The 26,163-nt window shown below is 40.7% G+C and overlaps 1 protein-coding gene across 1 annotated transcript; it reads left to right on the top strand.

Moving 5' to 3' along the window:
* The first annotated feature begins 12,289 nt into the window (after positions 1-12,289).
* Positions 12,290-24,914, top strand: LOC149098746 (beta-1,4-N-acetylgalactosaminyltransferase 3-like). Its single transcript, XM_089278058.1, has 4 exons — positions 12,290-13,616; positions 19,709-20,228; positions 21,087-21,231; positions 23,572-24,914. Exons 1-4 carry the CDS (start codon positions 12,481-12,483, stop codon positions 23,718-23,720), a joined length of 1,950 nt encoding a protein of 649 aa, XP_089134184.1. The 5' UTR covers positions 12,290-12,480; the 3' UTR covers positions 23,721-24,914.
* The last annotated feature ends 1,249 nt before the right edge of the window (positions 24,915-26,163 follow it).

Here is a 26,163-nt window from a genome sequence, read left to right as displayed (position 1 = left end):
CATAGAGCACTTTGATTATTGTAAAAGGCTCTCCGTCTCTGCTCGTTTCTGTTTTGTTAATATATTTTGACTGTGCTACGTTTGATATGCCACAACAAGCATTTTAACAAATGAAAATGCTGCACTCCCGCAAAAAAGAAAAAAAATGGTTTCACCTTTACCTCCCCATGATGCCATGTCTCAACAACGGCCATTTTGCTCTGTTCTCAAGGTGGCCGGCAATGAGGGGAGGTTCGACCGAACTTCACGATACCTGATACCTTGCTCTTGCCGTCACGTTTGCGGTTCACTTTGCAGTCCGCGGTTCATGTTGCAACCTCAAGACCCACCTCTTGCACTAACTGATTTGCGGCAGCATTTCGATTAAAGACTACAAAATCGTTACGAACTCACGTTAAGGCCATGACTTATGTTTTCTTTCAGCGTAAACTCCGTAAGTACGTTCGCGCGAAAATGTTCTACTCGATAGATTTTCTTCAAACTTCTACCACGGACACATAATGAAATACTTGTTTAAGGAATGAAAAAAAAAAAAAAAAAAAATTGGGGCCCAAGGACTTCTTTTCAGAGATAAAGCGTGTAGTCTGATTTTGAAAAATTGGCGCGCCGTAAATCAGCGTGATCTCCAGAGTTTTTATCTTAAAATATGAAAGATGAATCAATGGAGACAAACTATCCTAGTAATATTTTGTATAGGTGAATCCGTTCGTTAAAAATTCCATATGTTGCCAACGTTTTCATAAAACTTAACTTTTAAAGAAGCATTTGAAAACGCCGCACAGATAAACGAAGAGCTAAAAAAGTACGCAATTCGATCATGCATTTTCAAAAAAATTCAAACTTGTAATCGATAGACAATTGTCAGCGCATGCTCTCGCTAAATCAACCAGAGCGGATCGATAAAACCGGGAACATGGAACATTCCGGAACATCCTGGAACATAAAAAATTATGATATTTATGTGAAAAATATGTAAAATTAAGTAAAGAAATAACCAAAAAAGATAGTTAAAGAAAAAAATGATAATTAAAAAAAATAAATCAATTACTGTTCGCGGCCCAGTGTAAATGCCCCTTCATGTTCATGTTTACAGGCAATAAAGTGCGATAACCTGTCGTTCAGCGTATTTTAATCGGGACAGGATCTGAAGGTTTGTGATGGAAGTAAATTTATGGTGCAGAGCTGTTGTAAGACAAGCAAATTCCGTCTGGCAAGTCAGAAACTCATCAGTACTCGAGTAATTCGAATTAGTTTAGACAAGTAACTATATGCCGTGTAAAACCATGGGAAATCGTGTATACGCTTGTCTTTGACGCAATGAATTGAATAAAGAAATCAGAAACTTATGTACAGTAGATTATTTACAGTCCTATATTTTTCGGTCTACTTTAAGAGTTTGAACACCATTATCATGGCTTTCTATAAATGAAAGAAATAAAGGAAGAGTACAGTAGCCCCTTCTTGTCTTGTCTGTCTTGATGTTTCTCTTGACCTCTTTGTTGGCTTCTGCATACTCTTTTTGTGCCCTTGCCTTTTCCGCTCTGCTCTGTTGTTCAGTATAGCTTTCTTCCTCCTTCTTGACTCGATCTTCTTTAATGTCTCGGCTGATTTCCACTCCTTGTGCTAATGTTTCCTAAAGCCGACTACCTCTTCGCATGTGGAGTTTAACCTCTTTAAAATTGCTCCACTGATGTTCCATGGGTATGTCGTCCTCTGCTACTAGGGACTTTAAGCAAAGACAACGCGGACGGCGACGGGAACGCCACAAGATCAGGGAAAAGCCAAAAGGTCCACTGCGCATGACTGGCGGGAAACAAGTTGACGTTCTGCGTTCGGGCCCGACGTGAGTGAAGCTTATTTCGCGTTGTCTGAAAACGTGAGTTTTTGCTTTCGTTTCCTCTGCTGTGTCAACGCTAAATAACCCGTGTTACTAATTTCGAGGAACTTTAATGCTTGTTTTCTCTTGCCATGTGAGATATTTCATTTTAAAGAAACGTCGAGAAATCTGAAGCGAACTCAAGCCAGTCGGCGAACATGTGAGTACCGTGAAATATCTTTTTGAACGCTAATGTAAATAAAGACAACTTACACGGATTTCAATCGAAATTTTTCCTTTCGAGAAGTACTCAAATGTCAAATGGCTCATCATGGTGAAATTCTAACACACTTAAAAGGGTAGACACCATTAAAACTTGCTTAGCTGTTTCGATTTTCAGTCGTAAGATCAGTGGTTTACTTAGATCTTTATCAGTCGGCACACTGATTTGTCGCGCCAGTCTGATTAAACATCTGCTGATAATAAGTTCGTTTACTTCATCGTACAACTCAGCGAGAAGGGGCAAGTTGCGTTTGTGGAAGCGAAATTTGGACCGGCACTCGTCGTCTTCAAACTATCGAAGTTAAAATCAGGAAAAGAATCATAAGGTTGGTCGAGATCATTCGACCGGTTTAAATCGTACAAGAGTAGAAGTTTGTGATCGTTTAAAACACCTTCATCGTGGATTATCAAGAGTTGATTGCGAACTTCTTTCAATGAAGTGATCCTAGTTCATCCTGATAAACAGAGGACGAATATCGATAATGTCAATAAGCTTGACAGTGCGGAAACCGCGGTTTCCGACGGTGCTGCTTAATGTTTGTCAATTCTCGACACAACGGCGTTCTCTCCCCAGCCCTCTTACAGGTTTCGGCGTTCCCGTCGCCGTCCGCGTCCCCGCTGCTTAAAGTCCCTAATAGTTCTTGCAGAACTTGAAACTTGTTGTAAAGTCTGTTCTGGTACTCTCCTCTCTCCTCATTATCTCTTAAGAGGCTTACGTTGTATCGCTGTCTTCTGGTTATCACACCGGGGTTCGTCTTCAACTTCAGCTTCACTCTAGTAATCACCAGATGATGGTCAGAAGCTACGTCAGCGCCCCTCCTCACTCGTACATTTGGAGAGATCTTCTGAACTTCTTGTTGATACATATGTGGTTTATCTTGTTCTCTGCAGTAGAGTTGTCAGGAGATACCCAGGTTACCTTATGTATCCTTTTGTGGGGAAAGATGCTACCTCCAATGACCAGACCATTCAAGGCACAAAAGGCGGTAAACTTTTCACCATTATCACTCATCTCACCTAGTCCATGCCTGCCCATCACCTCCGCTTAGCCGGTGTTGTCCTCTCCGATCTTAGCGTTGAAGTCGCCCATCACTATGGTAATGTATTGTCAATGGGCAGTTGTCTAGGACACTCTGGAGTCGTTCTTAGAACTCATGCTTATCCTCTTCGTCACTGTCATTTGTAGGAGCATAGCGCTGTATGATGTTGACCTTGATTTTCTTCTGTTTTGTTCTAAATGCAGCTTTGAAAATCCTTGGCCCATGTGATTCCCATATTATAAGTGCCTTCTAAGCTGATCTAGACAACATCAGAGCTTCGCCTTCAGTATGAGGTGCATCTTCTTCGTCATGTCCAGAGAACAGAATCATCTCTCCACTTATCAATCTTTTCAGACCAGATTGAATCTATATAGTTTCGCTGATTTCGAGCATAGCTGTGTTGTACCTCTGCATCTCTGCTGCTATTTCTGCGGCCTTCCCGCTTTGGAACATAGTCCTCAAGTTCCATGTTCCCATGGTGGTGTCTCTGGAAAGAGAAAGGCGGTTTTCGTCTTGTGGCTTCCAGATACCTCAAGCATTTACTACTTGACTTCATTCTTCTTCTAACTGAGGATCCTTCCCCTCCCAGATAAGGAATCTCTTGTAAGGTCTCTCGTTGGCGTTTCTGCAGCTAGACTTGTTTTCCGCGTTGAGAAAGCTGGCCTCACGCCCAACCCGTAAACTGTAGGTCCAGGGTGCTGTTTTATCTGACCCTCTCCCGCAGACCAATCTGGCATGGTCGAACCTGCCAGGAGCATAAGGCTCACGCCGGTATACCTCTGGGGGTCGCAAGGGCAAGCAAGCTTCCCCGCCACGACAAGGCAAAGCACCAGGGGAAGACAGAACTACATCAATAGCCTGGCAGAGGAGACAGAAGAAGCCGCTTAGAGTGGAAACATGAAGCAGCGGTATGATACCACCAGTAAGCTGAGCGGTAAATATGGGAGACCGGAAAGACCAGTTAAGGACAAAGATGGGAACACCGTCATTGGAAAAGAAAGGCAACTCAACAGGTAGGCGGAGCACTTCGAGGAACTGTTGAACAGACCTACCTCTAGACATTCAGCCAGCTGACTCGGATCTTTCAATTAACTGTGAGAAACCGAGTCGGGATGAGATCAGGAAAGCTATTATGAAGTTAAAGAATGGCAAAGCAGCAGGAGCGGACAACCTTCCTGCGGGTCGCTGAAGGCCGACATAGATACCACAGCAGAGATGTTATACCCCCTGTTTGCAAGGATATCGGAGGATGAAGAGTTACCAGCTAACTGAAGGAGTGTCATCTCATTAAACTTTTAAAGAAGGGTGGTCTCAGTGAAAGTTCCACCTACAGAGAAATTACTTTGCTGTCTGTGCCTGGAGACGCTTTCAACATGATCATCTTGGAAGAGTGAAGGACACTGTCGATTCCCAGCTCAGCGATCAACAGGCAGGATTTAGGAAAAACAGATCTTGCACCGATCAAACAGCCATCCTCCGAATTATCGTGGAACAGTCCCTTGAGTGGTATTCCTCGCTGTATATCAACCTCGTTGATTGTGAGAAGGCATTCGACAGTGTGGATAGGTAGCCCCTGTGGAAACTACTATGGCACAATGGAATACCTACCAAGCTGGTTCCCTGATTAAGAGTAATTATGAAGGAATGTCCTGCAAAGTGATACACGAAGGGCAGTTTTCCAGACAGTTCCAGGTCCAGACTGGTGTCCGGCGAGGCTGTTTACTGTCCCCTTTCCTTTTCTTGCTGGTCATAGACTGGATCATGAAAATGACAGCGAAGCAGAGAAGGTATGGAATCCAGTGGACATTCTAGTTCCAGTTAGATGACCTGGATTTTGCGGATGATCTAGCCTTACTTTACCGCAACCATCAACAAATGCAGGACAAGACAACTAGCCTGATGGACATCTCTGCACAGGTAGGCCTTAGCATCCACAAGCACAAGACCAAAGTCATGAAAGTGAATACAGCCAGCACCGAGCCTGTCCTGCTGGAAAGTAGTCCACTAGATGAGGTAGAGTCGTTCACTTACCTCGGCAGTATCATCAATGTACAGGGCGGTAGGGATGAAGATGTCAAGACTAGGATTGGCAAAGTCAGGACAGTTTTCCGACAACTTCAAACAATCTGTAAATCCAGAGAATTGTCCCAACGCACCAAGATCAGGATTTTCAAATCAAATGTAAAACCAGTTTTACTTTATGGTGCCGAGACATGGAGAATAACAAAAGCCACCGTCACCAAAGTAGGAACTTTCATCAACAGCAGCCTCCGGAGAATCCTAAAGGTGCACTGGCGAGACAAGATCAGCAATATCAGCCTGTGGGAAAGAACACAGCGGATCCCAGGAGAACAGGCAATGGGAAAAAGGAGATGGGGATGGATAGGGCACACGCTGGGGAAGCCAGTGGCTAGTACCACGGGACAAGCCTTGTCTCCTTCTTCTTGCCTTGGAATCCCCAGGGTAAAAGGAGAAGAGGTAGGCCCAGAAACACCTGGCGCCGAGACCTCCTGGCAGACACCAAGAGGATGGGCATCACCTGGAACCAATTAGAGGCAAAGGCACAGGATAGGGTGCTCTGGAGGTCTCTCGTCGACGGCCTATACCCCGGGAGGGGTGATAGGGTTAAGTAAGTCAGTCAGACAGTAAGTAAGTAAGTACAGCAGCCTCTTCCGCAGGGACGGGTGCTCTCCCCAGTTTTCACTCACAATGAGCAAAACAACAGCATCAAAACAATATGGTGGAAATCGACCTCTTCAACCACACTGTAAAATCAAGGACCGTCACGTGATTTAACTGGTAGCAAACAACTGGCAGGAAGTGATTAGTGGGGATAGCTTGTGCATTTCCTCCCGACATCGTTACTTAAAAGGTGAAAGTTGCAAGCCTCCACTCATTCTAGTCATTTCGCATTTTTTCTTTTTCTTTTTTTACAAATTCGGAGCTGAAACCAGTTAATTAATTAATTAATTTTTTTTTACTTATTGGTCTTTCTAGGTTATTTCTTTATTTAATTTCATGGGCGTCGATAAAATCAGGAAGGTAGAACATTCCTGAACATCCCGGAACATCGAATAATTCTAATAATTATGAGAAAAAATATGTAAAATTAAATTTTCAAAAATTGAATTTAACAAAAATAAACTGGTATCAGCTCGGAATATATTTTTTTAAAATTTAATTGATAAATTATATACATTCAATACACACTTACATACTTACTTTACAAAATTACATTATTTACACCTCTTACATTGTAATACTCAATTACAGTACACTATTTACATCATTGCAATAGAAGTCGGTTACAATTTCATACCTTATTTTTAATGCCTACTCTACAGGTTACTTTTACTAATAAGTGTACAATATTCTACGTATACTATAATTAAATACTTACATTGTTCAGTTTTTTTCCCTTATTAATTTATTTACTTATTTATCTTTTATGTTCTGTTGCACAGCAGACAAACAAACGAAACAAATAATGAAATTAACATGTACAATTAATCAGCTCGGAATATAAAAAACAAAACAAAAACAAAAATTTAACCAGAAAAGGAAAAAAAAGAACAAAAAAATGAAAATGACTGCAATGAGTGAAGGCGTAACTTAGAACACTAATCCATTCCTTCCAGTCGTTCGCCATCAGTTTAATCACGTGACTGTCCCCTATTCCCACATTTCGTTTTTCATAGAAAACCAAGATGGTGGCGTTCGAACTCTTTAATGAGACCGAAAAATGTGGGTACACGAGTGTGATTTTTTATTGCGTCAATTCAAAAATATACACGATTGCGATTTCTCACGAAGAAATAGTTTCTCCATGAGATAAATATAGAAACTCTTCGGTATTGAGTTTCTTGGCTAAGTCTAAATTAGTTCGGACTGCTCGAGCTCTGATGATTTATTAATAATAGCTTGCTTGTTACTCGTGCTTCCGTTGATCGTTCATGTTGAAGAGACTTTAAGTAACCGTGACACGTTGTGTGACATATGTTAAATATTTTAGTATCATTCCAGACATTTCGTACTTTGAGTCGTTGTCTCGTCAGCCGTATCGAGATCCTGGCCTGTAAACATCGAAGAGTATTAAAGATGGAAGACCTTTTCGTTATTATGACCGTTCCCGACAATTCCGTAGAACCGGTAACAACAGTCCATGTTTGTGTTGAAGAAACAGTGCTGTAAAGACCACATGACGCAATTGGCGGGAAAGAAGAGGAGCCTGTACTCATTGTGGCCAGTTGAATGAATACCCAACGCTCCATACCCCTCCCCTACCGACTCCCCTACCCCCCAAAATATCTTTTCATATTTCGAGCTGATATCAGTTTATCTCGGATATTTTATTTCTGAAAATTTAATTTTTGCATATATTTCTCATAATTATTATAATTATTCGATGTTCCGGGATGTTCCGGAATGTTCCGGGATGTTCCATGTTCCTGGTTTTATTGACGCCCTAATTATATATATTTTCTCATAATTATTCTAGTTTTTGGATGTTCCGGAATGTTCCGGAATTTTCCATGTTCCTGCTTTTAACGACGGCCGAGTGAGTAGGAACACTCGGAAAACTTTTCGAGCTTTAGTTAGGCGGTCCAAACGCCGCTCCACTCATGCGCCGAACCAAACTTGATTAAGTTTGACTTTAGAGCGACTTTAGAGCGACTTTAGAGCGACGGCTGGTTCAGACCGCGTACTTGCGTCGAACTTAATTCGGAAAGCCAGGGGTAACAATTTGCGACGGGAAAACATGCCTTCTGAATTGAAGAACTCTGTCCAAATAGAAAAGCTGTGACTAACATTTCGCTTTTATGGCAAAATTTAGGGAAGCAAATTCAAACTCAAGGTTCAGTGTTTGTATCTATATTTAATTAGACAGGTTTTCTCCCGGTCAATTCGACTTGTTAAAGGGAAATCTCATAAGCTGGACTATTATCACGAAAAAAGAGCAAAAAATGAATTTTCACTAAAGAAACTCGCTTATACAGTCCAGTTTCTAATAAATCAAAGGCATACTGGTATTTTGTTGTCTTTGTTTTTAGCGACGACTTCGAGCTTCATGCATGACTGGTCACGCCACACAATTTTGAGCCAATCACTAGTCCCGTTATTTGAAAAATACATTACAGTAATTTATGCATTAGGTTCGACACCGTGAGGAGAACGCCGTATGAATCAGCTGCCGCTCCAACGTCGCATAGTGCGACAGACCCTGCCGAATTTAATGTCGTTTGCATCACCAAACCTAACCTGCCGAACCAAACTGATTCAAACGCCGCTCTTCTGCCGTACTTAACTCATCAGTTAGGTTCGGCGCATGAATGGAGCGGCGTTTGGAACGGGCCTAAGAAGGAACTGGAAGACTACCAGTTCGTTAAATTCTAAAAACATTTAGGTTTTTAGTTACAGCGTTAGAAAAAAGATTGAGAAAAATGTTTTGATCAACGGCAAATACCACAAAATCGGCAGTTAGTCCTCGTAATTACCCAAGCTGTAGCGTTCTCTCCCGTATCCAGTGTTTTTGAATTGACCAAAACTCCTCTGCCCCTCAAGAATTCGCGTAACGCTCGCATTTGTTTCTTCTGAAAATTAATCACAACTGTAAGAGGGAATTGCTCAGTGCAACTAACCAAACATGGAACAAACACGATCCATATCAAACTCAGTGTAAGAAAAGGTTATATCAAGTTCCGGTGGTCACGCCCCCACTAATGTCTGACTCAAGGTCATGCAAAAACACGCACAATTTTGAACATTTTGCATGGGGACAATTTGTACCTTTGAATTAAAAAAAAAGAACATTTAAGCTGCATCAGAAGATGGCTTCATATGTCATAGCGATAAATTTCAATGGGGCAAAATCGAATTTTTGAAATTGAATTACGCAATGTTTATAGGAGATTTCGAGCTCCTGTCACGGTTGGCGCAAAAGAATGAGCCCGCGCACTTTTGCACATGCTCTGATCACATTTGTACCGCAAAATTCGAATAAAGCGAAAAATTTCCTTTATTTTGGTATATAATTCATCCGGATTGCAGCCGATTTCGATGGGGCAAATGGCCGCCCAAATTATAGGTATTACACTGTTTTTGCTACTCGCATTTAGCGCGACCGTGAGTGCTGTGGGAGAAGGACAGGATGGCCTAAAGTCTGATTTCGCGGGTTATTCATCGTCTTCCTTCACGTGCAGTATCAACAAGTAAATTTTTATCGAATATACGTTCATCCCATTTGACTCCCAGAAAATGGTCTAAGGTCTGGTTTGAGTTAATTCGATACACAGTCTTTCCTCGTTCTTTCCGTGATTTCCCGGCTGATGTAAGCCCTCCATCAAATACATCCTGATCAATTCTAATTTCAATGAGAGTTGCTGGATCGTCCTATCGGCCAGAATACAACTTTCTTTTTATTTCATGATATAGCTCTGCGTGAAATAATTCCGCACGGTCGTCAAAAGAAGGAGCAGAAGGAATAAAAAGAGGTTCCATCCGCTGGAAAAGAATGTCATCTTTAATCTTTAAATTTCTATCTTTGTCATCAGTACCGCTCGCTATAACCAAGACAGTGAACCCGCTTTCCGATCTTGTCCACGTCTGTTACAACCACAGGATAATGTTTACGGTCTGCTTTTACTCGCAACGTCTTCCTTTGGGGTGATAACTCCTGGAAAACCTCATCTATGTATTATTTTGGTGCATTGGATTCTCTCTTCACTCACCCTGCCGCAGTATTTAGGTATTGTTTACGTATGGAAATTATTCCCCAGTCCCATGGATAAACTAATGCGCAAGCGCATTACAGACAAATAATGCCCGCGCTAGCCTGGACGCCAATTACAGCAAATGTTCATGTTCGTGGGCAATAAGTTTAATATGAATTCGGGAAATATTATTTTCCTTTTGCCTACCGCACAACCAAAACGTCGACCATCGCTTCCATATAGAGTTTTTCAGCGCAATAGAGTTGTTCCGCATAACAACCTTACAGATGCAAATGTACCCATTATGACATTAGACTTGTAAATTCCTTGCCCGTTCGATTATGGCCTCATATTTCATGTCAAAATCTTCAAAGAGCTGACCTAGAATTGTGCACATTTCTTATAATGAGCGCCATATATATTTCTTTATTCTAAGACCTGCAGCGAAGAAGAAACAGCCTCGACAAAGCTATCTTGTAAATAAAGAACGTTGGATCGAATCGTTAGTCTTATTACAACGATTTTGTAAAGATCTTCTCTATCTGTAGCCTGAATTTCAGCCGCCTTCTCCGCTTGCTAAGTCACTCGGGGAGAGAGAGGTCTGAAAGCACTGGGCGATAATGCTGTCCGGTGACGTCACGAGTCAGATGTGGTAATTAATGCAATTTTATCTCAGGCCTCAGCGGTTATCAATCACACGCGACCTTCAGAAGGCGTCTAGACAAAACCTAAGCTTTGGTGGACGTCAATCATCTCCGCCTCCTTACCGACTGTATACAAAATTTACAAAAACAGTCTTAAACCTTGCAGCGGTCCACTCGTAAAAATTATCATTTTACTTTCAAATACTTGAAATTTGTAACTGAAGACGGGCGGATCGGGTTTCTCAACGGCCATTCGCATGCATGAATGACCCGAGATCAAGCAAATCTACACGCGAACGAAATTATTTCTGTACGTATTTGTCTTGGAGCTACGGACTGAACAAGACTTCAACTTCTCATAAACCTTATAATTTTGTAAGGTAATATTGTTTAGTCCGTAGCCCCAAGAAAAATACGTGCAGAAATAATTTGTTCGCTCACGTGCAGATTTGCTTGACTCGTCGGGGTCATTCATGCATGTGAATGGTCGTTGAAAAACCCAACAAATTTCAAGGAATGTTAAATGCCAATGTAGTGAGCTAGCCGTACATACCGAAAGTAAAATGATAATTTTTACGAGTGGACTGCTGCAAGGTTTCACACTTTTTTTCAGGTAAATTTTGCATACAGTCGGCAAGGAGGGAGAGATGATTGACGTGCACCACTTTTTAGGTTTTTTTAAGTCGTTTTTGCGCTGAGGGTCGCGTGTGATTGATAACTGATAACCACTGTAAAACATTGGCGAAATAATAACAAGTATGCTTTCGTTTGGAAAACGGCTGTGCTGCTTTGAAAGTTCAATTGCCACGAGTGGAGCCATCTGATATATTAAGGACCTTCTATATCCCGTAGGCAAGTTTAAGAATACATCGCTTCTGCTAAGAAATTCTGAAAGTGCCTTTTCTTATTGCGGATTAAGTTTTGGAGTAGTATTTTAATTCTTGTTTTAGTTTTAGTTTTTAATCTTAGTTAGCTTACCGCATAGATTTTGTCCTTTTTATTGTATTTTAGATTTTAATGTATTTTAAAGGTTTAACATTTATTTTCTCAGAGGACCCTCCTGAAAACCACCTTATGGTGATTGGAGGCCTCCTTTTAAAATATTATGTATTATGTATTATTGTTATTATTATTATTATTATAAATGTCGAGCATACACCAGAAACGGCTTTAAGTCTTGTTGCGTTAGCTCGCGATTTTCTTCCGCCATCTTGAACGCGCGAATTTGGCAATAAAATTATTCTGAATTGTTCGAGCCGGGCGAATAAATTAACACTGCAACCAATCAGAAGCACTACCAGGTTTTTGGGTAGTGACGCCACCGGAAGCGTTATCGACCAGTGCTTTAGACATCTCTCTCCCCGAGTGACTTAGCGAGCGGAGGAGGCGGCTGAAATTCAGGCAACTCTATCTGAGAAGCAACAATTAGCTTTGAGAAAATTTGTCTGGTTTCATAAGGTATTTACAAACGCAGCGAGCTGAATAAAAAATACAGCAAAATCACACCAGTTTACATTCGGGCGTGCGACTTTTTCTTGAACGAGAGACAATTGCCATCTCATCTACATACCTAAGGTCGTGAAATGCATATTACCATTAGTAAGGTTCTTTATGCGGAAAAGCTCTAATGTTTTGCAGGCTGAAACTTTACAATTACTGTAATGCACGAGTTATGGTCGTTTGTTTGAATAAGAACTGATCAGTTGAATGTTGGCGCTACTAGGTTAATGTTATACTGTACAGGTGACTATGACAACGCCTATAGAAAACTTTGGCGGCCAACTGATTTGCATAGAATCGCGTCAAAACTGCGACAATATCTACAGTGGGAGATTGACTTTGTATGAGAGCTTTTGTCGACACTCCACTTGCTCAGCCAAAAATGTCCGAAATTATCGAGTTCAGTTCAGTGTAAAGGGGTGTACACAGGTTTTAGTGAAGGTAAAGCGGGATTCCACCGACCTTCTTCACTCTGTTTGAAATAAAAGATGGTTGGAAGACGGACGATCTTCGCGCTCGTGTATCGGTTTTACCTTCGCCATGGCTCTTTTTGGTTGCCTGTACTCTCCCGAAGACGGATAAGACCGCTCAAGCTTCTGGTAATAATACTGTCTTGTTGTTTGATTTTCTTTTTTGCTCCTGTTTTATTCAAAAAGAACAGTGTTAGTTATTCAAGAAGAACTAGTGTCTTCTTCACTGATGAATCTGGTGTAAATTTCACTGGCGAGGAACAAAATTCCACGGATGCAAGTGAAGAAGGAAGAAAAGGTCAACTAACAGTTTCCATCTGGCGCGATTTGTGCGGCGACGAAGTGAAAGTGTTGAGAAACTCGCCATTTTATCCTAGTTATCCAAGCGAGAAGAAGTTAATTCGTGAGTTTTCCGAGTTTCAAATCGAGGACAACAAAACGGAATACGGTCAAACGATAGTTGGTTTCCTAAACCCAGCAAGGAATGGATCATATCGCTTTGCGATAGCCTCCGATGATTCATCAGAGTTGTGGCTCAGTGCAAGCGAAAATCCCGATGAGAAACAGCTAATTGCCAGTGTGTTTATTGAGGGCGCTGCAAGTTGGACGAAAAAGAACGAGCTAAATAAATACCCTAATCAAGTTTCGAGCGACATAAATCTTCGCAAAGGAAGTCAATATTACATCGAAGTCATTCATAAACAAGGCAAAGGCGTCGGATTTGTGCAAGTTTTTTGGTCAAATCCTGGCGTCACAGACGTCAAACTGATCAGCTCTGAATACCTATCGCTATGTTCCGATGATGTCGTGGTTTCCCCAAAACAGGATGCCATGAACCAACTACTTGCTGAGCGTCTTGCAATCTCACAGATAGCATGGGAAAAGTACTCGAACTTTTTCGCTCTTCCTTTGATTAGCGAAGTAGGTTATCTTCCACAATGCACGTACAAGTCAAGTCAAGTTGTTTCCAAAGACAAGATCGACAAATACAATGGGGTTTACCTAGTTGATCTATCCAACGTGTTCCCTCAAGATGATACTTTTATGGGAAGCAAAGGAAGAGTGTGGTCCTGGAGTAACAGAGTCGCTGATGGAGAAATAGTACAATCAGTGGTAGACAAGATGATTGCTGCCCTTTACAGGAAAACTGCCAAGTAAGTGAAAGTTTTGAAATTATTATTGCCAAAACAACAACAATCCCTCGATGGTGTACAGATTAATTTATAAATAAAGTAAGGCTAGACAAACTGCCCGTCAGCTGAGCTGTTTATTTGTAGTCATTTGTAGCTATTTGCACACTATAGCTGGTTTTCACATGACGTCACTAAAATTCAAACAACGAAACTATTGATCTTCCTTAGATTTTACTTTAATGATGTATAAGAGCAGCTGAAAACTAATATTCATACAAATTTTCGCTCTGAACGGGTTCTTGGTTTTGTGATACACTACGCTTGAATTTCTAAGCTTTTGCGTGACGCGACAAAAAGCCGTGAATCACTTTGATTTGACTTTGACAGGTCCATTGTGTAGCAACCAAACAGAAAAAGCCGCAAACAAAACAAAAAATTAACGGTGTCTCTATCGGTCATGAAACCACACTTCGATCGTTCGTCCCTCCGAAAAATGGCTGTTACTCTGTAGTTGTATAATTAATAATGGTAATTGAACTGAGTGGAGTGCAATTTGGTCTGAAATTATACGCGTGATTTCAAAATCGAACGAGCGCGCAGCGCGAGTTCGATTTGAAATCACAAGTATGATTTCAGACCAAAATTGCACTCCACTCAGTTCAATTGCCACTTTATTAGATCCATTTTGAAATCGCACAATTTTATCGCCTTAAATTTTAGATTTTTGGTGTATTGTTCCAGTAGCCGGTTTGTTAAAAAAAAGCGGAACCGGAAACGCCTTTGCGTCTAATTTAGTATGCAAAACGATGTCATGTGACGAAAACTCATTCGAGCATGACAAAGAAACAAGCAGTTCTGATCTGAAGTCGAAAATAGTCTACTTCAGGTATAAAAGTGCAATTCTCGTCGCCTGAATCAATTATGGAAGGCCTACCTTTCTTCTGTGGTTGAGGCTGCGACTTTTCATTGTCTTTGGAGAAGGAATTTGAAGGTGCATATCCTGTGTAATTCTGCGATCGATTTCTTTTGAGTTGTGAAACTCCCTCGAGTGTACGATGCCAAGTGGATAGTACGTTTTTTTTCTTTTAAATGCCGTTCAATGGTATGATTTTAAGGGGTCCAGCTCTTATCATCTCCGTTTCTTTTTGTAACCTCGGCGTAGGACTCAATACTCAGGACCTTGTCAAGTTCTGGCAGCGCCATTTGTTTTAAGATATTTCCACGATGGCAGGACTGGCACCGGCTTCGTAAGACGTTCGTTCATTCACTATTTTGTGCAGTGTGGCGTATGTTGACTATGTTTATTCACAGCAACAGAGTTGAGCTGTTTTGTTGCTTCGTTTGAAACTACCGGAAACCTGGAAACATCTACCTTCTTGAGATGACTCTGAATTTGTTGTTGTGTGGTTTTCGTTTGTTTATGTTTTACTGGACTCAGTATCATACGGATCTTGAGCAGATGTTGAAGAAAAATCGCCAAAACATTCGTCAAAATGGACACTGAAAGTTGGGAACTTCCATTAAAGTAGGTCTTCAGCCTAAAAGAGCTCATAATCGTCATTCAGAAACTAGTTAATTAAATTTGTCAATTTTTTTGGAAAAAAAGCCACAATAACAACAAAGTTTTGGCAATAGTATTTGCAAAATTCTCCACACAGTGGCTTTTTGCCTTTCATTTTCCTGAAATTTTATTGATTACTTTAAACTAATCTTGAAATCTGATGGGTTGTTATGTTTTACTGGCCCATTCTCATTGGCTGAGAAAAAGATGCGATTTAGAGCAAAAAATAGTGCGATTCGTGAATAAATCGCACCACTGAGAGCCAATCAGATTGCAAGGATAACCAGTGATTTCAAAATGGATTTAATAAATAATCTAATCTGTTCTCTTTATGCAAGCAAACTGGAAACTCGAAAGACTTTAAATGACGTCTGGCTCAAACCTGTACGCGCGGACTTGCAGCCTGAAGCTACAAAACCAGCTCCTCTATAATTAACTTCATCCGCTGCAAATCTACAGGCGAACAAATTATTTCTGCACGTATTGGTCTTGGGGGTACGAATTGAACAAGACTTAAACTTCTTATAAACCTTATAATTTTGTAAGGTAATAAGTTATAAGTTTTATAGGTTTACTCTCGACATTCCATCTTTCGACATGCTATGTAAACAGCTGAAAGACCGTTTACCTGTGAAACTGGCGCTTTTTCCGGTTATTAGCGGAACAAAATGTTGACAAGTATATGATAATTACTGACCTCAAATGAATGAAGAAGATTGTGGACTCCCGATTTACGGCATAATTCAAACCATTTTAGTGTAGTCGATCGACTCTCAAGAGTGACTTCCGGTCAGGGCCGCTACCGCTCAGTTACATGTAACATTTGAAAGATGTAAACATTCAAAGCAGTCGATTTATCCCTCACAGAATGTTTTCTTGATGCTCCTAGCCTTAGTATGATGTCAAGTAAATCCATCTTTCATGACTAAAAATTGAGTTTGACCTAGCCTCTTCCGGGCGTTCAGTTAGTTGGGACGCAGCGCGAAAATTAGCGCGCGAAAATAAAGAGTGCGGTGAGAGGACGCGAAGAAAATAAAAATCCAAACAACCTAAAAGTTACGGTTTTGAAATAAGTTAGTAAAAACCTCCTCCCTGACAAAGTTTGAGAAAATCTATTTTTTCTATCCTGCGTAAGTGTCGCTCTGAAATTGAGATTGGATGATTTAAACTACAACTTTGAATCTGATTGGTTGATTTAAACTACAACTTTGAATCTGATTGGTTGATTAAAACTACAACTTTGAATATGATTGGCTTATTGAACTGATAACAAGCGTACTGTCCGAGAAAAAAACTGTCCGATAACAACTTGGCAAGTGAATTAGTGGAAAATAGGAGTTTTTTAGCCCAATTACAATCGAGGAAAGGTTCGGGAAAACCGAGAGTAAAAAGCAAAATAAATAAAGAGTAAAATATTCTATTTTTGTAAGTAATATGCAACTACATGTAATAATGTGCGATACCGACCATACGCGAGATTTTCCTAAACTAAAATTTAAAGATTACCGTATTGTGCACCAGAATTAAGGCTTTCAGTAAATAAACCGATTCATTTTTTCCCAAGAGGGCACGGTAACGAATCCTGCAATCTGATTGGTTCTTAGCGCGCTCCGGATATTCCTATCTCTGACCACGGTCACGGTAACGGCGGGAAACAGCGCGGGTGAAATTGTCGTGTTGGTCAATTTTCGTGAGTGAAAAGCGGTAATGATCACTCTTTGCCCTTTTTACACTTTCATCGACGATTAATCAACGCAAGCTTATCCCTATTCACTTTAAAATGGCAAGGAAAGTCAGCGTAAGTAAATTCAATTGAGTATATTTTGAAGTTGTGAGAGTTTGTTTGGTTGTTTGTAGCTCGGCGCTGTAATGGCACGTAATATTGTATTGTACAATACTGTACAATTTTGAGCAAAAAATGAGTCTATTGTAGTCGAGTTCACCTTTCTGATCGTTGTTGTATTTAAGTGAATTTCTGTGGAATACACTTACCGGATTTCCTCGCTTTGTGCTACTCAATTTACGGTAGAAAGGTCTGATTTAGAGTGATTCGCAATCACTGATAGAAATTGTTTTTGTAGTAAAACTTCAAATTTGCACGAGCTTTCACTCCGGTAAAACAGTTTTTGAGCACTTAACTGGTGAACTAGATGCAACTAACATAAAGTAGTTCGAAGTAAACCTGTTCTTTAATACATCTTTCTTTGTCTAGTATCTGAGTTAGCCGCTCGTTCGCTCGTTAGATTTTTTTTACGATGGTTTGTAGACCGCACGTAAGCCAATTCAATGTTGCCTATACAAACCCACTTGCAAACCATTTTACCGCAGGAAAAAAATTAAATATGTTATTTGCCAGCTTAGGGTTGGTCCGTATAGCGAAAAACTGTGACCTTGGCCTTGAAAATGCTTTTAAGACCTCGGTCACAGTTTTTCACTATACGGGCCTCCCAGCTGGCAAATAGCTATGTACTTATTTACTGAGTGGGAGGGCCGGAGGGGAAAATATTTGACTCGCCTGCGCGAGGTCCGCACGTACAAATATTTTCCCCTCCGGCCCGACCTAACTCAGTCAAAAGCATTTTATCATATGACCACCTAGTGTTGAAAATTTTGAGAATTCTGTTTAAATCTAAATAGGATGTCGCGCGCGGAACAACTTCAAAAAAGATTCTACAATAAAAACTTGTCATTCATTCCTTCGCGTCGAACAAGAAACACACAATTCATCGAAAAACACGACTCGTTTTCTCGTGTTCGTTTTTCAATCTAAGTCCAAAATTACAATTCATGCTAACGGGATTGGCTAACCTGTTTAAAAAGCCAACGGAAAGTTGACATAAAGCTGTCAAAAATATGTCAAAACCATCAAAAACTTTCGCTTTCGAAACAAATTTCGCTTCATACTTCAATAAAATGTCGGCGTCGTTTGAAGCTATTTGTCGACCTCTTGGATTCTCTTGAACAAGGAAGTACCAGCAACTGAATATTAATGACACCGATGTAGGTTTGCCTTGGTCGCTTGAATTTCCACTACACAGCAAAGCCAGCAAAGTCAGCAAACCCAGGCACTGTTTGGGGGAACCTACATCAGCAAAGGAAGGGTTATTCTGGGGAAACATTCGATTATTACTATTATTATTACTATTATTATTATTATTATTATTATTATTATTATTATTATTACCAAAAACAAGCTACATACATGTGCATTTGTTTAGAGAACCGATAAGTTCACTAAATTCTCTGCACTCGTTGTCATTGATAATAGTGTGGTAACTGGCTTTCGCGTTTGTACTGAATGTCAGTGACCATTAGTAGAAGACAAAGTTGGAATTTTTGTTTCTAGCTGATCGCCTTCCTGATCTAGTTGAAACTTGCGGAGTGTCATCCTCTGGTTGAATCTCATCGTCGTCCTCCTCCGTAGTCCTATTGTCACCACTGTCGAGGGACTCCACTAGAAGACAGTAGTAAACATCATCGTCAAGAAAAAATTGTATCGTCTTCTTTCTTATGTGGTAATAGATGTCCAACAGTAGCAATTAAATAATGAAAGAATGAAAGATGCGAATGCAGCCATAACACTACTGGAAAAATGACCTGAAAAAATTTCAGGCTGTGAACGGAATTCGAGCCCACGACCTTTGCGTGTCACTCGTTCGCTGCGCGCACTCGTGAGATATCGAGTTGACCACTCGAAGATAAAAAAAATTGTATATTGCGTATTAGCCAATCAGAACGCGCGCTTCTCTAAAGCTACGTTGTAATGGATTACATGCACGCTAACGTATACTGAGTTGATAGCGCGACTTTGATCAAGCTATGTTGTAACTCGGTTTCACAGATGACATTATTTTCATGTAATTTGTTTTCATGCAAGAGTAGATCAACTTCTTCTGTTTTCAAGCTATATCCTTGTGGATTATTCTTGATTCAGTTTTTGTACCTGTATTTACATAATTTGGGGGACTGATGTCATATTGTTTGAGAAGTTCATTAATTACAAAAATGATGGTTTGTGATACAAATACAGAACATTTAGCTGGGTAAGTGGAGTTCATATTCCTTTGTTTGCATGACACAACTCACAAACCTTCACCACGCCGGACTCATCACTTTGTAAAGGGTTTAATTCGAATTCATCTCTGCAGTGTAATTACCTTACGAGCGACCCAAAGGCTTACCTGAAGTTCGCTTCGAAACATGTTCGAACACGAGAAATGAAACAAACGAAGCCAAACAAATACCTGAAATACGAATTATTTTATTAAGAACCTGATGTTTGACTTCTTTAGGTTTCTGCTTGCCTTGCCTACCTGCTTGCCTACCTGTTAGCATGCCTTCCCGACCTTGCTTGCTCGACTTGACTAAAAGACCGACCAACCGATCGAAGGACGGACGGACACACCGACCGACTGACTGACCGACAGACCGATCGACCGACCCACCACATACTGACCGACCGACCGACCGATTGATCGACCAACCGACCGACCGACCTGCTGACCGACCGACTGAGTGATTAATGACTTAATTTGTCTCGTTTTTCTTCCAGGGATTTCTTTTTAAAGAGAATTTACAGAGTTACGCAGAAGTCTGATCCAGTTTATGGCGATCGTTTCTCTGTCGACGCGGAACTTGGTTTACAGCATAGCAAGAAATCATTTCGCTTGTCAGAGCACGTCTATCAGAAGAAGGGAAGTGACAAGTTGTGTTTTCCAGAAGGAATCAACTGGAACAGCAAAGCCATGGTGTACTTCATACTTCCTGTCAAAGACCAGGGACGATGGGTCTATCATTTTATCAATGAACTCACTGTTGCCAGCTTATTAACCGGTGATACGAACTTTCACGTAGTTGTTGCCGACTTTGAAAGCCAGGATATTGATATGGCTGAAGCTTTTAACACTTCTCTGTTCCGCAGCAGACACACCATTGTTAACATGACGGGTAAATTTTACAAGACACTCGCGCTAAACGAGGCTGTCGCGCGTGTTCCAAGCGAGCATGATATACTGTTTCTGTATGACCTTCACATCGATGTGCCCGTAGACATTGTGGGCAGCGTCAGAAAGGTAATAAAGTGCAAATGTAATTACGTTAGAAGCAGGCTCTGTAAGAGTCTTCAGCAATGTTAGCGAACAGTTCAAATGCGTGACCTAAGAGGGTACGAAAGCACGGCCCACTAGGAAAACAGAGAGGGGGTGGGAACCAGGAGTTGCCTCATTAGTGTTATGTTTTCTCCAACGTCTCCTCCTCATGTCACGCTTTTTCAAGTTTTGCGCAGTGTTCGACGATCTTCTCCATTGTTCTCTGCGATTGCTCGACATTTTTAATGAATTGATGAACAGAACTAAGACAGGCGTGTTCAGTGTTTTCTGTGTAGAAGAAACATTTTACTTAGTGTGAATAAATGCTCCTAGTTTCTGTAAGTGCGTGGATGTCGCATGGTATGGAGGAGGAGGAGGCGCCTGCAAGAACATTGCTCTCCACCAGGCTCCTCACGGTGAATGCAGGCCTCAACAAATCAACTAAAATCATGTTTTACCATATCTACAGTGTATTGGACAACTGCTAGAGAACAAGTGTAGAACTGATAGGGGCCTGTAGATGAGAATGCTGATGACGATGTCACAGGGCACTTGGAACTATCCCGCTACTGATTGGCTGGAAAAAAAAATTGTAATCATTGCAGATCTAGATTTCTCGATAAGCAGAGTAGATGTATTAGAGGCTAGGGTACAAAGATTCTCGGACAAGCGTAAACTACAGTGACAGGATTTACTCTGTATGGGTTCGCTTGTTTACTGTAATGCACCAGTCAGATGGTGCTATTGGTCCTAGCCTTCTCTAGGTCCCTTATGTACTTTGACTCGAAATCGTTGTACCACTACTACATACTCAACGTTATCAGTTTGTCATTCATCTTTCAGAACACCGTTGAGGGACGAATTGCCTATTTCCCTGTGGTTGGTCGTTTAGATTGTGGCAGCTCGTCTACTGAACACAGAGGCTTCTGGGAACTTGAAGGGTTTGGCTTGCTTGGTATATACAAGTCTGACTGGACAAAGATTGGAGGTAAGTGGAACTCAGTTTTTTTAAGAACGTGATCAGAAGAACAACCTAATGATCTCGATGCCGGACAAAGCTTGAACTGCAATATTACCACAATGCAAAGCCTCTTTAACCGACTAACGAGATATGAGAAACATGTTTTTCTCCTGATAAAGTTTCTAACGACGGTTAAACACTTTGTTCGCGGCTTGAAAAACTTGACTGATTGATTGAATGATTGATTGACAACTTTATTTACACACGGTAAAAATTCCTTCGGCACAATTTTAAAGTATAATACCTAAGTCTGCCTAGATAAATTAACTAATAATTAATATAGCATCATAAGAATAAAAACCTATTATTGCTATTATCAATTGAGCAGACAATTAATTATAATTCACCTCAGTGGTCCCAATGTGTGTAGAATGATCACTATACTTATCTTAAGGAGACAACGCACTACAAAAAAATCATACCACACAGTATAGAACTATGTCACTCTTTGGATGTATTGAGTTTTGTAATATAGATAGGACCCTGCGCGCGCTCTGTTGGTCAAAAACCCATGTTTTATCAGAGTATAAAACATAGAAAAAAAAGCGTGTTTGATTGATTTGCGCGTATAAAATCTATATCATAAAGCAAATAAAGAAGCCTAAGCCGTGTATTACACTGTGATAAAACACGACGGGCATTTGAGAAGACGAGGGTAATGTAGAAAACACTCGCCTGCGGCTCGTGTTTTCTACATTTCTCGAGTGTTCTCAAATGTCTGGAATCCAAATTCAACCGTTTTTCTGCGTTCTGGTCTGCTTGTCGTACGTTGTCTTTGTTTTGTGGGCGTGGCACAGCGGAATAATGAACGACTTAACACAGTTCGATACTTATGCCACCTCGGACGAATTGCAAATTGAAAAATACCACTCGCCCAAGGCCCCAGCAAAATAAAAACAGTTTGGAGGCCGGGGGGGGGGGGGGAGGTGGGGGGAGGTGGAGGTGCTGGCGGTTTGTTGGTGTGCTTGCATGAATGTCGAAAGATCTCGAAAATTTTGTTGCTGGTTGCTCAAAGACAGGAGGAAATTAGAAAATAAAAGTGCACTGAAAACAAGAAAGACTCTATGTGGGCAGTGGCTTGTGCATTGTTTTGGGTTGAAGGGAAAATATTGACATTTGATTTACTCCCACATTGCCTTTCTCCTACACGGAATAAAAGTGGATTCTGATGAGCTGTTTATTGCAGCCTGACACAGTAATACTGAACTAACAAAATTCTTTTAGAAACTTAGAGAATTTGTTTCCCTGCTAGCAGAGGCTCTTTTCCTGGTGTTCGCTGACGGGAGAAAAGAGACCTCTACCATGGGTCGAAAGTGGCTATTTTTAGCATGCTCCGCGGCTTAGCGACCGAGCCATCACGTGATGTTCATAGCGCGTGACGAAAATAAAACCTTTCACTCAAACTGGCTCGAAAAACCCACGCAGATGGCGCTCTATGTCCCACACCCCGGTTAATTCACTGTGTAGAAAACAAAGGAAAATATCGACTAGATCGCCAAAACGCGCTTAAAAAAGTACAAAAATCATCTGGAGATAATTGTTGTCTGAACTGTGGTATTAACTTCAAGTTATCTGGACAGGAAAGCTTTTCAACACAGCCACAACTGCAGAACTCAAAGAAAATTTAATAGTCCGTCTCGGAGAGTCGCCAGATTTTTCCTTGTCATCCCGACGGGTTTGCAAATGCTGTAAACGAAAGGTGAACTCAGTTATAAATAGAACATTGATTCTCGAACAAGACAAAACATTTCTCATCGACAAACAACCACAACAAGTGGGTTAGATGGCAGAATTTTCACCTTTTCCGTTCGTGCAACTAGTACAGCAATCTGGTAGATGAGAGTTTTCCCATGCCCGGTCGGCAAGCACGCAAACGTGTCTCGCCCGTTTAAAAGGGCTTTCAAATGCTCGTCACTCAATTTTTTTATTTTTCCATCGTCGAGGTTATCCAAAACGGAAGAACGCAAACTTGTGTCTCTTTAAGATTGAACTCTTTCGAGCACGTCGATGAGCACGCCATGCACCGTGGGCTCAATAAATGACAGCGAAATTAATGTAAAGAAATGCGCGAGACGCAACGGGCTCAAGTTGCGGTCAGCGAACAACGCAAGGAGCATGCGTTTTAAATAGAGCCGTCCAAGACTGTGGACGGCGGTTAAATCAAAGCCATTTTCGACCCATGGCAGATGTCTCTTTTCTCCCGTCAACGAACACCTGGAGAAGAATCTCTGCTAGCAGGGAAAGAATTTGCTTGTATGAACATTTAGTTGTACAACTCTGATTTATTTTTGCTCTGTTTGTCCAAAGGAACGAACACCGAGAAATTCAAATACAAATGGGGCGGGGAGGACTGGGATCTACTGGACCGTGTTTTGAACGCCAAGTTGGAAGTGGAACGAATCAAGTACCCAGGCCTCTATCATCATTATCACAGTACACAAAAAAAATGGAATTAAAGATATTTTTTATTTGTTTTATGGAATCTACACGAGATCATGATATGGAAATAGAAAAAGAAAATGGATCTCTTTGTTATTTCACCGCGATTTAGACGTCTGAAAATGTGAGATTTTACCTCCGGTTAGGTCAGAAACCGCAAGGGGTTACGACCTGGGACTAGTCAGGCTGTGACGTTAAAACAAGAACGTACTTCGACATATTTCTCCAACCAAAATAATAGAAACGAAACAAACAAACAAAAAAAAAAAAAAGTGAAATAAACTAGGAATTAGGCAATCAAGCGTAATTCCAATTTTGATTCAAATTTGTAAACATTCACCATTATTACGAAAGGTATGTAGACGCGGTGTAAAAGCAACGACATCCATTTTCTCTTTCGATTTCTTTATTATGATCTCGTTTAGATTCCATAAAACAAATAAAAAGTATCTGTCACAGTGATACACTTTTAAAACGCTTGGTGTAGCCGCGCCTGGAGTGTTTGTAGCGCGCCTCCTATGCGAAGTTGCTTTACCTGGCCTACGTACCGCCTCACCAAGTTGAAAAATATCGGTTTAAATTCTCACATCATACTGCGACTACTTAACAGTTTTAAAAGGTGTTGTGTAAGGTTTAAGATTAAAGATTGTGAATATCGCTTTCTTTTTTTTTAAATTTAACTTTATTTGTTTTCTGCACCACTATAATCAATATCTTTGCGCCGCCATGTTATATTCTCCATTGTTACATTCAGTACTAGTGTAGATGTGTTATCTCAATAGAATGGTCGTAAAATTACATGCAACTATCTTCGATGTTTCTTTCCACGAGCCAGATATGCTACCAAACAGTTTTTTATCTATCGTTTGAGTGCCTTTTGAGTTGTTGGTAGCATAAAGCCAGTCAATTGCTAAGGTCTTTACAAAATTAAATTGACAGATAGTATGTGTATGATCAATATTGATTCTTGCTCACCACTGTAGAGGCATTCGTCATCCGTTTAATACCATATCAATAAAGGTTGTCTTTGGTGACTTTAATTCTATGGATTAATTTAAACTGGATTTCCTTCCACTTTGGCTACTTGCAGATGTTTTATAGCGAGGTTTTTTCGAGGCATACCCATCCAACTTCATTGTGTTATTCCATCTCCTTGGGCCAGACTGGCTAGCCGTGTGAATATCAGTTTGAAAAAAAAAAAAAAAACTAAATGCGACGAAATCTGCATTAGACTTGATTCCAGTCACTCTTCAAACAGGATCACACCACAAGCTTATTTGTGTGAATTCATCTGAGACCATCGTGGTCATGAGGTAGCCCACAAATATTGTCTTGTTGATGGCAAATTTACATCGGTTCCTCTTTCTAAGCAGAAATGTCTCAACTTTCATTCAAGTGTTTTGTTTGTCATTCGCGCGTCAAAGCGTATGACAATTTGAAATTCTCTTAGAGTGATTTCAGTTCTATATTATAGAACACAAGTAAGTACGATTTTCACCAACTTCCAAACTTGAGCGGGAGAGCGCACTTAGTCTTCGGTTCGCGAGCGCATTTAACTGCCAGTATCGTGCAAATAATTAAGATACAGGGTTAAGTACCAAATGATCATATGATCGTAACAAGTAAAGCTTTTTGAAGCGATCGAGATTTCGCGGAACTCTATTTTCTGTTGACTGCTTGTAGAGTTGATGGACTGGTCTTCGCAACCGCAAGAAATTATGGGTAAATTTGCGTTTGTATGGATAAACCGCAACCAATTACAGTTCATTGAAAATCCACGTGGGAGCTCCAGTGAGACAAAAGTAATTTATGCCAGTAAGTAAGTAACAAAATTATACAACGCTTAAGAGTGGTATACCATGGAATATCACTCGAATCACTTGTATTTTCACGGAATACTCACAAGTCTTTATTATTTTACACCATGCCATAGAGAGACAGTGGCAAACACAGTCAATGCAGCTGACGATGGGAAGGATGGGTGTAAGCAGTATGAGTTCTGAAAAACCCATTTCGGAGAAACTGATAAATAGTACTGTATTGTATTGTACTGTTAGCGTTTACAAGGAAAATAGTGTAAAGTATCGCACGCACCTCGCCTTACAGATTGCGTGCCGCGTTTAGCATATGCTTGAGTTTTCATTCTGTGTAATTACGATACGGGCCTAAGCCAACTATTCATTCGGCATATTCATATGAAAACATAACACTGAAAAACTGACATTTCTAATTAGTGTAGCGTTTAAGGGCTCATTAACTGATCTTTTTGTAGACTGCAAGCAGTCTCTCTTTTCCTCGAAAACCGCGGGGAAGAACGTAAAACAAGTAAGCGTGCTAGCGTGACTGTGAGCGTGACGTGCGAGCGGCGATGCCGCGAGCCGCTAGTAGCGGGGGCGTCGGAAGACCAGCAAAAAGAGAGATTGCACTGGTTTCATACAACGATTTGGATGCTACTTTGAC

Source organism: Orbicella faveolata, unplaced genomic scaffold (genome assembly GCF_042242905.1).
Source record: "Orbicella faveolata isolate gen_17 unplaced genomic scaffold, um_ofav_v1 contig_46, whole genome shotgun sequence".
Taxonomy (NCBI): domain Eukaryota; kingdom Metazoa; phylum Cnidaria; class Anthozoa; order Scleractinia; family Merulinidae; genus Orbicella; species Orbicella faveolata.
The sequence above is the reverse complement of the archived record's forward strand: the minus strand, read 5'-3'. Positions and strand labels throughout refer to the sequence as shown.